Source organism: Myotis daubentonii, chromosome 19, assembly GCF_963259705.1.
Source record: "Myotis daubentonii chromosome 19, mMyoDau2.1, whole genome shotgun sequence".
NCBI classification, from domain to species: domain Eukaryota; kingdom Metazoa; phylum Chordata; class Mammalia; order Chiroptera; family Vespertilionidae; genus Myotis; species Myotis daubentonii.
In genome coordinates, this window is record NC_081858.1 from 25977381 (window position 1) to 25992418 (window position 15038).

At 46.7% G+C, this 15038-nt stretch overlaps 1 protein-coding gene across 6 annotated transcripts in view; it reads left to right on the plus strand.

Moving 5' to 3' along the window:
- Window positions 1–4658, plus strand: part of HORMAD2 (HORMA domain containing 2) — a 51738-nt gene extending 47080 nt beyond the window's left edge. For all 6 annotated transcript variants that reach the window (XM_059676882.1, XM_059676884.1, XM_059676885.1 and 3 more), the window contains one exon: window positions 3689–4658. In XM_059676882.1, coding sequence (XP_059532865.1) covers window positions 3689–3793 — 105 coding nt within the window. In that variant the 3' untranslated portion in view covers window positions 3794–4658. The remainder of the gene's footprint in view (window positions 1–3688) is intronic.
- Window positions 4659–15038: the final 10380 nt, after the last annotated feature.

Here is a 15038-nt window from a genome sequence, read left to right on the forward strand (position 1 = left end):
GGATGAGGATTAAAAAAGAGAGAGCTTGGGGGTAGGGAAAGTTTCTTTGAGTAAATAATTTTTCATCTGAGATCTGAAGAATGACTTAGGAATTAATTAGGCAAAGAGAGGTCAGGTAGAAGCAAAAGAGCATTTTAGGCAGAAAGAACATCATGTACAAAGGTCTGAAATCAGGAAGAAGCAAGATATGAGAAACTGAGGTCAGGGAGTGAGGAGTAGAGTGCAAGTGCTGAGGCTGGAACTGCTGGGCACAGCCAGGCTCTGTGGGGATAGTGACTCTAATTGGGATGGATTCAGGGGGCCTTGGAGCCCCCTCAAATGGCCTGCTACAGTGAAATGTATAAGAATTTCCTTCCTTCATCCCCCTCCCCCCTCCCGTCTCTGTCTCTTTCTCTCTGAGCATTTTTCTGAGGAGAGAATGCATAGCTTTCATCAGAGTCTTTTCTCCCTGCCTCCCCTCCCCCAATATATTGTTACTGATTTCTGAGAAGAAGGGAGAGGGGGAGAGAGAGAGAAACATTAATGATGAGAATTCTTGATCAGCTGCCTCCTGCACGCCCCCTACTGGGGATCAAGTCCTTGACCGAAATCGAATCTGGGACCCTTCAGTCTGTAGGCCAGTCCTCTATCCACTGAGCCAAACCAGATAGGGCATCGTCAGGGGCTTACAGCCAATCTGCGATCCTCTTCCGCTCTAGAAGTGTAGAGCCTGTGATGGTATGAAAGCCCAAGGTATTGACTCTGGACTTTATCCTACAAGCCATTGGAAATTATTAAGCCAAAAATGGACAGATTGTAAAATCAACAGGGCAGGGACTTTTATCTCTTTAGCCACTGATGTGCCCCAAGCACCTAAAACAGTGCCATGCACAGAACTGGCACTCAGTAAATAATTGCTGAATGAATGAATGTCTATTGTGGCTATTGAATTATATTGTACTAGAGGCCCGGTGCACAAATTCATGCACAGGTGGGGTCCAGCCAGCCCAACCCGATCAGCCTGACTGGGGATGGGGATGGCCAGGGGGAGGGGCCACGGGCAGTTAGCCAGCCGGCCTCACTCCCCAGGTCAAACTCCCAGTCGAGGGAACAATTTGCATATTAGGCTTTTATTATATAAGATTGCATTATACTGCAATCATGTGCTTTATGCTTCTCCCTTATAAGAGTCAATTCTTGATAACGACTGTGTCTTATTCATCTTTATATTACTAGAGATAAGATACTAATGCCCAGCACAATGCCTGGCTTAAAATCAATTTCAAAATGCATTAATTAATGCAGCCAATAATTTAAGAGCACCTACCAGATGCCAGGAAGCCGGGAATAAAAAGATGACTAATATAGTATTAGTAACCTCAAGGATAAACAGTAATAAACATTCAAACCAATTTTTTAAAGTAAGTGAATAAAGAAATGGGCTCATTTAAAAGGAAAGACACTTTCCAGTGCTTTTTAAATGCTGCTGCCAAGTCAGCTAACTGTCCAGTGGTGCTCAAGGCAAAACTTGCTCTTTGGCTTCCCAAATGGAGAATAGTGAGCAAACCTGAACTGGAGAGGAGGGAAATGCCTACACCAGAGAGCACATCTTCCGGGCTTTTTTACAGATATATATGTAGGCACTCCACTCCTGGGGCTCTGTTGGTGAGTGGAGCCTAGCCTCTGGTTAGTCTATATACGAGAACTCTTTAAACGCTATCTGTTTAAAATAGAATATGACATGCATTATCAATCATTTGATGATCACCGATGTTGCTCAAATCACCCAGATCGTCTGTCTAGCCTGCCTGATCGCTGGCCCTTAGCTTGCCTGGCTGGCTTTGGCATCAAATGTGCAAACTCAGTACATTGGAATAACACTTGAAAAACGTTGTATGGACAAATTTGTTGGTTTATATAGTTCATGTAGTTTATTCATCTATATTAGGAAGTGTCCCCTGACGGATCACATACTTGCTTTTGAATCCACTAGTTTTCTGTAAATTACTGAGTTCCCAGGCCTCGCTGGTCTCCTTGAGGTTGTATACATTATTTAAAATATCGCCATTAACTCACTGCAATAAAATTCTAGTTCTGAAACTTATAATAAAACTCAGGTTTACTTTTGAGCAAAGAAGAAAAAGAGAACAAACTATTAAACCATCAGGGCAGTTTGTCATTTAAGGATTTGTGGGTCCGTTTTCTTTTCTTCTCAGTGTGCCCAGGATTGATAGAAATTAGGATAATTTCATTTGAACGAAAAGCACACCCAAGCAGTATTTCTAGGAAAGCGAATCTTACCAAGTTCTTTTTCTCACAACCACACTGTAACAAATAAAGAAGTTGGGTTTTGGGTTTTTATGTTGCTATTTCCCTTCCTTTAGAGCAGACTGATTTAAACTTTTACATATCTAAGCAAAACACTTATTTGGTGAGCAGCTCTATTTATTTTCTCAGAGTTTTATTGTCAATGTCTTAGTTTAAGCCAAAGGGAATTTGTGGTTTCTGAGATCAGAATTTCAACTGCTTTCTAAAGCTAAAAGAAAAGTTAGTGATTACATTAACCATTTGTAGACCCAATCTTTGACTCTAAATGGTACTTAAATGTTATATTGACACCCCCACTAGTTTGTAGTAATAACATATCAATAATAATAACAACAACCTATATATATAACAAAAGATAAAAGGATAATGTTGGAACCTCGAGTAGATATTCTGACAAGTCTTACTTAAAAATACTTATCTTGCCCTGGGTGGTGTGACTCGGTGGCTTGGGTCTGATTCCAGTCAAGGGCACGTACCTGGGTCGCAGGTTCTGCGCCCTAGTTGGCAACCAATTAATGTGGGTCTCTTACATGATGTTTCTTTCTCTCTCTCTCTCCTCTTTCCCCCTCCCCTCTCCCTTTCACTCTCTCTAAAATCAGTGGAAAAAAATATCCTCCAATGAGGATTAACAACAACAAAAAATACTTGTCTTATTCTATTTTCCTACCAAAGAAAGAACAGAGGACATGGAAAAACCTTTCCTCCCATCTAGTGGCTAGAAAATATAAAAATACCCTCTATGTGTTTCCTGGAATTCCAGGCATCAGACATTGTCTGACAGATTATAATTCATCCAGTTGTTCATTCAGTTAAACAAAAGTAAGTTCTAAAATCTTGACCAAGGCTGAGTCCAATGGAGAACTATATACCAATGATGACTCACTAATCAACTTCCCTTTAATCAATAACATACACTTCAAGAAGAAAGGTGGTCTGTGGTCCTTCCCAATTCATTAGCCTGAACCCCTGAGAGGAAAGACCGGCTGTATGTTTCTGCTACCTGAAATTGGGACTGAGCTTCTGTTCGCCTCTAAAGCAATCAGTGCCCTAGATCTATCCTGACCCTTAATTGCTCCTTGTTGGCCTCACACCCTAACAACTCTTCCCTCAAGAGTTAGATGTGCCGCATTCACTAAAAAGAGCCAAGAAGCCGTCCCTGAAACTGGCTGCCTCCGGGGGACCGCGGCTCCTGAAACTTGGAATAGCAGACTCTGATACTGGCAGCGGGGCCTCTGTGCAGGGCCAAACTGGCCCACAGGAAAGCAGGTTTGGATCCGTTATGCAGCTGTGAGGATTAGTGCTGGGTCTGCCTGTCTTGTATGTCCTTGTGCACATGTCAAGTCCTTTGCTGAATGGGGCCTCTCTCTGGTGATTCTCACAGGTTCAGAGCACGGACATTGTGCTCCGTCAGCAAAGCTCTGAGAGCGCCAGGAAGAAGAGGAAGGTCAGCGAACCATTGGAACGCATCACCCCAGAGAGCAAGTGAGGCAGAGGCCTCTGCTGCGTCTTTCCCCAAATAACTGTTTCCAGCAAACCACATGAAGTGTCTTAGTGGGAGCGTAAGCTCCTGTCATCAAAACCTTTCACTGAATTTGTTGTTCAGCTTCCGTAGTCAGTTTATAAATTACGAGGTAGGACCTGTGTTCACTTCGCCACAAGGAAGCATGGTCACCAGGGCTGCCTTGGGCTAGCATTGCTTCCAGAGAGATTTAGAGATGAGACACCTTCCTATTTATAAAGGAGCCACAGCGGCTACGCTGAGGAGAAATAAGCCGTTGTTCTCAAGAGAGAGAGGCTTTTCTTTGCATAATCAAACTCCCTGGGTACTTAGACGACTGTGAAATGTTCCAACTTGTTGTAACCTGTGCCCTGGAATCCCTCTATAGCTTTACTAGAATTCCCACAGAATTGCATAGATGGATGCGGAGGTGCTTACCCAGGTGTGAGTTTTGTGTTCACGTCAGTCACGAGGTCGAACAGCTAAGTGTTGGACTATCAAGTTCTTCAAATCTGGCCCCGGGCCCTGATCTGTTGGCCAACCCGAGGCTGGGGAGGAGGCTGCAGTGCAGGAGCCTGCTCCCTGCTAAGGCCCGTGCTGAATGCTTCCCAGCAGGCCCTCCGTTCACACATCAATCTGTAACTTGCAGATGATGTTACTAGTTCCCCCTTATTCTGGAAGAATGTTGATAGATGTAATAAATTATAAATGACTTAAAGTGTTATTTTTATTGTTATATAACGTGGGGTTTAATTTAAATGGATAGAACCAGTAAGTGAAATGTATAGGTTAAATACATTTAAATAAATGTATTGGTTAAATTTACTGGTTAATTAAAAAATGCAAGGTCTTTCTTTCTTGCTTGGCTTTTCTTCTTCGCTTAGATGAATGTTTCTCCAAGTGCAGTAAGAACACCAGCACCTGTAGCGCTTGTGAAAACAGAGTTGACAAGGCCTGCTTCATTTCCACAGAATCCAAATCTCCAGGGACGGGGCCCTATGGAAAACTCCCCAGGTTCTAATGTGCACACAAGATGGAAACCCTGAAACCTCTGACCCAGACTAATAGGGGCATCTCTGGGGCCAGACGTGCACTTTAGCTGGAAGAAGGCCGTGTTATCGTAAGAGGAGAATCCGAGGGAGCGCCCCTGTCCAGCTCCGCCCTTTGCCAGGCTCTCATCTATTTCTGACCTCCCACAGACGGGGGTCTTGAATTGGGCTCACACCCTGCTATGGGGGAGCATGCTCCCTCTCCCTGCTTGTGAAGTGCCCTCACAGAAGCTTGCTCTGCCACTAGAAGGAGAAGGAGGGGAAAGGTATTGTGTTTATTATATCCTTGGTAGAACTGTAGCCTGAGTCACCACAATTTCTTTTAAGAGAGTCGTATAAGGAGCTTAGCTGTCTACCAGAGGGATTAGGTTTATTGTGTATCTCTCCGGAGGGTAGATCTAACACCAAACTATTGAAAGCCACAGAAGGTCCATTTGGCTCAGTATAAGGAGGCACTTTTTAAGGTTGTCAGAATTTTGCAACGGGCTGCTGCCTAGTGAGGCATGAGTGCCCCTCCGTAACCAGTGTTTGACTCTCAAAGCAAAGCAGTTCTATGGGACAGTCAGCCTGGGTCTCAGAAGGAACCATTTTGCTTAAAAAGAGAATTTAGCTCTCAATCTGTGTTTACACATTTCATCAACGTAGCCTAAGGTTGACAGATCCTGTAAGTCAAAGTCTAGAACAGCTGTGGGCAAACTACGGCCCGCGGGCCGGATCCGGCCCGTTAGAAATGAATAAAACTAAAAAAAAAAAAAAAAGACCGTACCCTTTTATGTAATGATGTTTACTTTGAATTTATATTAGTTCACACAAACACTCCATCCATGCTTTTGTTCCGGCCCTCCGGTCTAGTTTAAGAACCCATTGTGGCCCTCGAGTCAAAAAGTTTGCCCACCCCTGGTCTAGAATCTGAATCTCTCTAGAAAAATTTCATAGTGATTTTAGTGTCTTTGTTAACACCCCTTTCCCAACGGAAGTCTTCTGTCGATGCCAAGAGGTGGGAAATGTATGTCTAATGCAGTGAGTGTGAGGCAACAGAGAGAAGTTGCTGGGCTATGCCCTTGGCTGGCTACACAGGGAAGATCTGTTATCAGGAGGCCCTGAGAACCACGAAAATGTGAACGAGCTGATTTTACATAGCAGAGCTGATATACGCAACCTGATATCAAGATTGGAAGGTATTCAGTTTTATTTACTGAACGATTTACTACAGGGATAAAAAATCTTTTCTCCAGTCTATTCATTTCTGCCCTTCATAGTAATTAAATGAGTAAACACAAGTTCATCAAGAAGCTGGAATTTCAGGGAAAAGAATGGCATCGGGGACCCCGAGCCGGGGAAGCTGGGCCACACTAGCCGCCCCTCGCCCTGGCTGCGCGTGGCTCATCAGTGTGATTGCGAAGATGAGATGACGATGGCCTAGAAACTGGGACATTGTTCAATTAAAAATTATGCAGGGGAAATTTGACTTCGGCTGCTTGGGGTTTTTCTGTCTTTACAGAAAGTTGGTCTAGCTGGAAAGAGATGGGTTAGGCTCAAAGACTGCCGCCGGCCTTTGAAGCCAGGCACCGAAACCGCACCTTCATTTCCCCTCTCGGGTCCCGCTGGTTCTTTCATTCTCCAGCTCACCGCTGCCAGGAAGAGGCTGGAAATGAAGTTGACCGTGTCACCAGGGCCAAAGTGGCACACACACAAGGTCAACGTCGTGTGTGTGTGTGTGTGTGTGTGTGTGTGTGTTTAAAAACTAACGTTAACTGTTAGAGCCAGTTTTCATTGTCTTAAAATGTTCAATTAATTTATGGTTTCAAACCCAGCAGTCCTGGCTCCTTAGAGGTTTCCACGGATTCTGATGGCAGAGAGCATCCTTAGTTACAATAACAATCATTCAGGAGGAGGGAGAGGAGGAGGAGGAGGAGGAGGAGGAGGAGGAGGAGGAGGAGGAGGAGGAGGCTGAGCACACTCTGCTTGTGGGAGTTAAGGTGAGGTCCTCCACCGCATATGATCCTAGCTAGACTCTACACTCATGAGACAATCCCTATCTTTGTCCCAAATTAGAAATGATTCGTTTCTATTTTTAAGTGTGATTCTGTGTTTGCGTAATGAGGCCCTGGCTGAGGCTTGCTCTGCAGCTGTCCGTTTCTGTGGAGGATGAGGGCACCACTGAGGGCCTTGATGGGCCCTTGGGTAACGCATTGGAAAGCCAAGACCCTATCCAGAAATGGGGAGACTGGAGGTACTAATCCGCTCATATAACTTCCGCTTGGATGTACTACATCTTGGCAAATGGGTGCACCTTCTGGGAATGTCAACATTGTTGAGACGGACTCTTGTAGGATGTGTTGGTCTCACAAATACTGCTCCCTAACTGTGTGCATGGGGGGGGGGGAGGTGCGGGGGGCGCGGGGGAGGCGGGTGCGAGTAGACTGACCTCAGTCTTACTAAACATTTTAGTCTGGTCTTAACTTTGCCATGAGGTTCAGCAGTACAAGGGTTTCCCCAGAGCAGGAGTGGAGAGGCAGGCTGGTTAAGATAACCCCAAACATCTAAGACCGACCGGGGAGCGCATGGAGCCTTCCTTGGGGCCTCAAAGCCATAGGGATAGAAACCTGGAACAAGAGGGGACTTTTGGGGGGTCTTTAGTTGGATATTGCTGGACTCCCGAAGGCGGAGAAGTCTGGGGGACCTAAGTTCCATTGGGATGATTACTAATCCGCCCGAGGCTGAGCAGGCACAGTTAGGTTTTCACCTTCCTTTTAGCAGTGTGGTCAAGAAAAGGCCTAGGTTTCTGGCTTCAAAACCTGACTGCAATTTTCTAGACAATTTAGAAATCCTCTAGTCCTCATGCTACTCATTTGGGAATATGTGGATAATAATGACGCCTACCTAGCAACCCTGCCGTGAGGCAATTCATAGGAGCTGCCCAGCACGCATCTCATCAATGCTCAACAGATGTTCATCATAATTGCTCTTTTTTTTAACTCGGCCTGTCTTCTTCCTTAGCCTCAGGAGCTCCGGACCCCTGTGCTGCTTTTACCCACCCAGAGATCCTGCGTCCACATCCTCTCCTGAACATGCTTCCGAGTGCCTCTGCTCTGAGCACTCTCCCCACTCCTCTCCCCACATCCAAACTCCCCCTCCCCCGGGACAGTTCGATGGACTGGACGGGAGCACCAGATTAAGCTTACTGTGCTGCCCTCCCACACTTGCATTTTCCAAACAGAAGCTTGTTAATAAGAACAATCTCACCTAGGGAATGCGATACAAGGAGAGATTGAGCCTGGCTGGTGTGGCTCAGTGGTTGAGCATTGACCTATGAACCAGGAGGTCACGATTTGATTCCCGGTCAGGGCACAGGCCCATATTGCGGGCTCGATCCCCAGTGTGGGGCCTGCAGGAGGCAGCCAACCCATGATTCTCATCATTGATGTTTCTCTCTCTCTCTCCCTCTCCCTTCCTCTCTGAAATCTATCTATCTATACATAGATACACATAGATAGATAAAGAAAACATTCAAATGCCAACTGAAAGACTCCAGTACTATTGAACAAGATCAAGGGAGAGAGAAAGCATCCACAGGAGGTTAAGATCAATGGGTTTGTCCAGGAGCCTGGGGGCCGGGGGCCGGGGGGCTTTGCGTGACTGGCAGCCGGTCTTCAGAGGCGTTAGTCGCGGGCAGAGCCTCATTCCCTTTCCTTCGGGGTGCACACCCGCCACCTGCTTTCTTCTAAGAAACTGTAACATGTGGCGCTCGCTCTCTGCGTTAGAGAACCGGTGTGGTCAGGCCTTACTGAGAACAGCCAGCCCTGCCTACCCATGGGTCCCCGAATGTGCATGTCATTCTGAAACCACAAGGAATGTGGTTAAGCCCCCGCCACATCTCTCAGCAAAGCTGTGTCTGTTTCGCTCGGCCTCCGGAGAGCTTTGCTCCCGGACCAAGATGGTCATTCCTGGCAAAGTCCACTAACGGGCCTTCCCTGACGAGGAGCCCGGGGAGGAATTCATTACCGTGCAGGCTGCAAACTTCCTGACCAAACGGCCCCCCAGCCGTCACAGTGAGAAAGCAACCACCAACCACCGACCGAAAGCATAACGGAGCGCTCCCCTGGGGGCAGCCATCCATCGGCTTCTAGAGAGAACCCGGAGCCTAGGAGCCAAGAGAGACCGTTCTCGGGCCCCTCCTGCAGGCACTGAGATTCTTGTGAAGCAAAAGTGAGATTCGGCCGAAACCGGTGTGGCTCAGTGGATAGAGCGTCGACCTGCGGACTGAGGGGTCCCAGGTTCGATTCCGGTCAAGGGCATGGACCTGGGTTGCGGGCACTTCCCCAGTGGGGGGTGTGCAGGAGGAGGCTGATCGATGTTTCTCTCCCATCGATGTTTCTAACTCTCTATCTCTCTCCCTTCCTCTCTGTAAAAAATCAATAAAATATATTTAAAAAAAAAAGAAGAAGAAGGCTTTAAAAAAAAAAGAAAAAAGTGAGCTTTGCCTGCGCCTGGACTAGGTGGTTAAATGGTTCACTGAACCACGGGCTCCAGTCAGAATGAACTCAGCCTTCAGGACGGGGTGCAGGAGGAAGTTTTATTATCATCATTAATGAAACTCATTTATGATTGCAGGACACACAGAAGAGTCATTTGCATGCCACACACTCTGAGAGATCAGGGTGATGACACACTATGTAAAGTGACTTTGAAAACTTACAGAGGTTGCAAGATGATAAAACACCTTTCGCTGTTTTGCTCCTGCTTGAATTTCGTGTTTCTTAGAATGGACCGGCTACATGGAATCTAACCTCGTTCTAAGCCACAAGCCTAGCAGTTCCAATGGAAACTGTTAAACCAATTCGGTAACGAAAAGATAAGTCGCTTCAAGCTGCCGGGTATCAGTATTATTGTCATATTCCCTTTATCAAAAGCCGATAACTGAAATGTATAGGTAAGAATTTACAGTAAGCGGCAGTACTTGGAAACTTGTCAGTTAAGGTTTCGCATTATAGAAGAATGTCTGCTGTAAGCTTTTTAACCCTCTAAAGTCAGAAAATTAAAAAAAAAAAAACTTTCACAATTAGTTTCTAAGGAAATTTTATGAAGGTCATGGCACTAAGAGGAGAGCTTTAGATTGTTTTTGCCAATAGGACATCGACTCCCAAAGAAAAAACAACCTGTGTGTTTTTCTTGGGGGGCTGGGGGGGGGGTTGTATATAAATAACAATCAAAATTTATTTTCTTGATCTATTTCTAAAAAAGATAGTTAACGCAATCATTTAAAAGTGACTTCATTTCCTGCTGCTCCCCCAACCTCCTTAAAACTGAAAATACAACAAATATTTGCATAGGTTTATTATTCACATTTAATCATGAATAATTCACTTTGTACAGACAGCTGGGTAAACACGAGATTTGGAGTTTCCTTTTTCTAGCATATTTTCCCCCTGGCCGAAAGGAAGCAGCATCGTGTGGTTTTCAATGATTTTCAGTGCCACCTTGTCCTCCGTCCCCCGGCCAGGAGGCACCCCGCCTTTGGGGCTGTTGCCTTTTTTTTAAAAAAATTTCTTTCTGTCAGTGCTTGGGCTACACCTCACCAAAACGTTTCTTATTACAAAATGACAAATGAGCTCAACCATTCGGCTCTCTCGCCGGCAAGGCAACAGGAAGTAGGCTTGTGGGTTTGCTTCCGTGTAGATTCCCTCCTAACGCTGGGAAAAGGTCTCCCTGCCGAGTTCTGCCTCGTCATTCTATCCTTCGTCGTCTCCTATCAGTCAGGAGCATTTCACAATTATTTGATTATCTCCCACAAAGCCGGCTCTCACTTCCCTCTGCTCCTCCCAGGCCTACGTGAGGAAGCGAAGCACGTATCACCCAACAGGCACTTGCCCAGGGCATTCCCACCTGGCACCTGGGCAAGGGGCATAGTGTACCGAGGGTCAAGGGTCCTTTCAATTCTGTGAACGTCATGAATTAAATTGTGAGAGTTCAACTTGTGGTTTAGGAGAAAATCGGGCTTGTAATTCAGCTATGACCAAGTGTGTGTGTGGGGGTCATAGTACATATACCCTTGGGAAATTCCTGCTCTTTGTCATAACCTGGCAAATCACTTAGACTTTCAGCTACCTGTCGAATGCCATCTCTCCACCCGAATGATATTAGCTGGGGCAAACACAGACATGGGGATATATCCTCCCTCCAGCAACACGGATCCTAAAATAGAATGTGATGGCCAGTAACATCCCAGAGAAAATGATCCACAATTTGACTACATTTACAATGACTCTCTTCTTCATGTGACAAGCACATCGTGGTTACTCTGTGCTCGACATCTTCTAGGCACTTTATGTGTACCGACTCTCTGATTCTCATAACAGCCCTCTAGATAGTACAGTCCTTATCCCCACTTTACAGACTTTACAGACACAGAAAAGAAGCCATCTGCTTAATGCCACCACAGGAAGTGGTAGAGCAAGGATTTGAACCAGTTGACCTGGCTCCCAGCCTGTGCTTTTAACCACCAACCTCTACCATGAGTATAATACCTGCTGTGGTAGGAAGTTTGGGCAAGTAAGAAAAGCACGAAGAAATAAAGTACCCATTGTCCCACCACCCATTTTAGCATATTTTCTTGTGTGTGTGTGTGTGTGTGTGTGCGCGCAAAAAAAAAAAAATTTAACCGTAGAATCCCCCGCCCCCCCCCCCCTCTCAGCTATATCCTGTGAACATTCTTCCATAGAAAGATATTAATTTGATTGAACATTCAAACCGTTTCTTACTCTACTTTGTAAATACCAGCCCAGCCACGTTTGGAGGCACTTGCGACCGGTGGGGTGGGTGGGGGTTGCAGATGCTAGTCGATGCCTCACTCCCCCAAGCCCAGAGCTTCCCTGAAAATGGACTCAGCTGGGTTTCTTTTAAGCGACCGGAAAAAAAACGCGTTGTCGCCTAAAAAGGTAGCGTGACTTTCCCCTTCAAAGCAGTTCATGTTATGTCCACTTTATATTGTTCCGTTTTCTTAGGGGCAGGGCGGGGGGGGGGGGGGGGGTGGAGGTGAGTCTTGGTGCAAAGAAAAATGTAGGCTAGTCAACAGGAAACCTGAAGTCCTCTGTACGGCCCGGGGGCCCCTGGCTGTACCCCAACCTGGCTGCTTTCCCTTTCTTTGATGGGTGTCGCAAAAATAATAATAAATGCGCGAAAAAAACATTCACCTGGTCAAACAAAACTGTTATTATGTGCCTGCCGGGAGCCGGTCCATGCTTGCTGTTTCAAGGGACCTGGCATATATGGCATACGGTTCTTAATATGTTTGCTCACCTTCTTGGCACTATGTGTTTTAACCAAGGTCTCTGAGAAAGGTTGTTTTCCCCAGGTAGGGATTTTCCCCTGAAGTTAGGGAGGGAATAAAACCCCTCAACTAAGTGCCAGGCGGGTAATTAATCCCTTTAACTACGAACAATCATGCTTAAACTACATAATCTTTTCTCCCTGGAATGGAGATAAGAAACGCCCTAACCTTTGTAATAGAGATTGATAGGATTGAATCAACTGGTATAAATACAGTTGTAACAAGACAGAAACACACAGAACTCAGAACACAGAACTGGGAACACAGGGCTCAGAAGACAAGACCAAGAGAGACAGAACCTACAGGGAACCAGGAGATGGAGGAGCTTCGCTGGAGAGAACATGGCAAGGGATCCTGGACTGAACCTGACTGCAGAAATTGGCAAGAGAACCTGACTAGAACCTGGTGACTGAACCTGGCTGGAGATCTGGAGCAGAACCTCTCTGGAGATCCAGACCAGAACCTGGCTGGAGATCCTGGCTGGAGATCCTGGCTAGGCTGCTGATCAACTGAACGCTATCTCTGTGTCATTCCTTCTTCGCCAACTCCGTCCACACCTATGGGGAACCCCTGGACCCGCTGGGGTTGGACCCCGGCATCTGGCGCCCGAACAGGGACACCTAGGTAAGCGCCCCACACTCGGGACAGATCGGACTCCACCGTAGGAAGAAGGTGGATAGTCTTCGCCGACTCCGTCCACACCTTTGGGAACCCCTGGAACAGGATTCCCCTAGGTAAGCCCCCCTCCCCCATTGAGAACCCCCACACTCGGGACGGATCAGACTCCACCGTAGGAAGAGGGTGGATAGTCTTCGCCGAATCCGTCCACACCTTTGGGAACCCCTGGAACAGGATTCCCTTAGGTAAGCCCCCCCCCCCATTGAGAACCCCACACTCGGGACGGATAGGACTCCACCAGGGTGCTACAGACCCCCCTATAGAGGATAAGTAGGGTAAGAAGGTGGATAGTACAGAACTTAGATTGAGAAGATGTGCCATACTGAGTCCAAAGAAAGAAGACTCTGTATTGATTCTTAGATTGAGAAGATGTGCCATACTGAGTCCAAAGAAAGAAGACTCTGTATTGATCTTTAGATTAAGAAGATGTGCCATACTGAGTCTAAAGAAAAAAGACTCCGTATTGATCTTTTAACATATATGCTTGTTAGCAGAGGAATTAAGGTTACTCCCAGTCAGACAGAACATTTTATACAAGAAATGCGTCCATGCTTTTCTGAGGAAGGAAAGGTGCCGGAAAGGTAAATGTAGAGGCATGGGAGAAGGTAGGCCCAAGGAGCCTTATCCTTAACCCCACTGCAGCCTTTCCACCCCGGGAAAGTGCAGGATTGGCAAGCTCTCCCTGGGGTGATAGATCAGGACTCAGGTAATAGCAGAAAGCGCCAATCCTACTCTTAAAATGGATACAAGAGAGCGTTTCAGGTTTTTCTTTTTAATGCCTGCATTTAAAAAATAAAAAAGGGGGAATTTGCCGGGAGCCGGTCCATGCTTGCTGTTTCAAGGGACCTGGCATATATGGCATACGGTTCTTAATATGTTTGCTCACCTTCTTGGCACTATGTGTTTTAACCAAGGTCTCTGAGAAAGGTTGTTTTCCCCAGGTAGGGATTTTCCCCTGAAGTTAGGGAGGGAATAAAACCCCTCAACTAAGTGCCAGGCGGGTAATTAATCCCTTTAACTACGAACAATCATGCTTAAACTACATAATCTTTTCTCCCTGGAATGGAGATAAGAAACGCCCTAACCTTTGTAATAGAGATTGATAGGATTGAATCAACTGGTATAAATACAGTTGTAACAAGACAGAAACACACAGAACTCAGAACACAGAACTGGGAACACAGGGCTCAGAAGACAAGACCAAGAGAGACAGAACCTACAGGGAACCAGGAGATGGAGGAGCTTCGCTGGAGAGAACATGGCAAGGGATCCTGGACTGAACCTGACTGCAGAAATTGGCAAGAGAACCTGACTAGAACCTGGTGACTGAACCTGGCTGGAGATCTGGAGCAGAACCTCTCTGGAGATCCAGACCAGAACCTGGCTGGAGATCCTGGCTGGAGATCCTGGCTAGGCTGCTGATCAACTGAACGCTATCTCTGTGTCATTCCTTCTTCGCCAACTCCGTCCACACCTATGGGGAACCCCTGGACCCGCTGGGGTTGGACCCCGGCATGTGCCGAGATATTCACGGGCAGTGTCTACGCCAAGACAGGAGTGGTCACTGCTATGGCCGGCGACAGCTCTGGCTCCGTCACGTGCTACCCGTCAACAGCCAGAGAGGCGCGCAGCCTGCGCACATGTGTGCTGACCTCCCCTCAGAACCTCTCCTGAGCACAAGGAAATTGGCTCTGAAAGGGGACTGCTCCTTTCTCCTCCTTTCTCCTCCTCGTTAACTGAATGTCTAGCTCTGATTACAGGGGCAGACGCAGAAAACTGTATACATGATCCCAATGTGCATCATGCCCCTGAAGTTCTGCAACTGTCTGGTGAGGTGGGTCGTGGCCGTGGCCCACGGCCCAGAGGTTGTGCTGGCTGCCCCAGATCACAAGGAATGACACCGATCAGTGAAAAGAAAAAAAGGACAAGTCGTCCAGTCATTAGAAACGCGGCGGCGCCAGTCGTCACTCTTCCCTTGAGCGGCTTCCCCCATTTGCAGGTGAGGAAGGAGGGAGGAGGGCCAAGGGCCAACCTCCTCAAAGGGCTGCTCTGGGAATCACTTTCGTATGCACATAAATTTCCACAGTAAAGTACCTCCTGGGGTTTGCATGCAATGAATTGCTCTCCAAGCTTCCTGTCCAATGTTCTGACTTGAGTTGTGCTACCAGAAAATCAG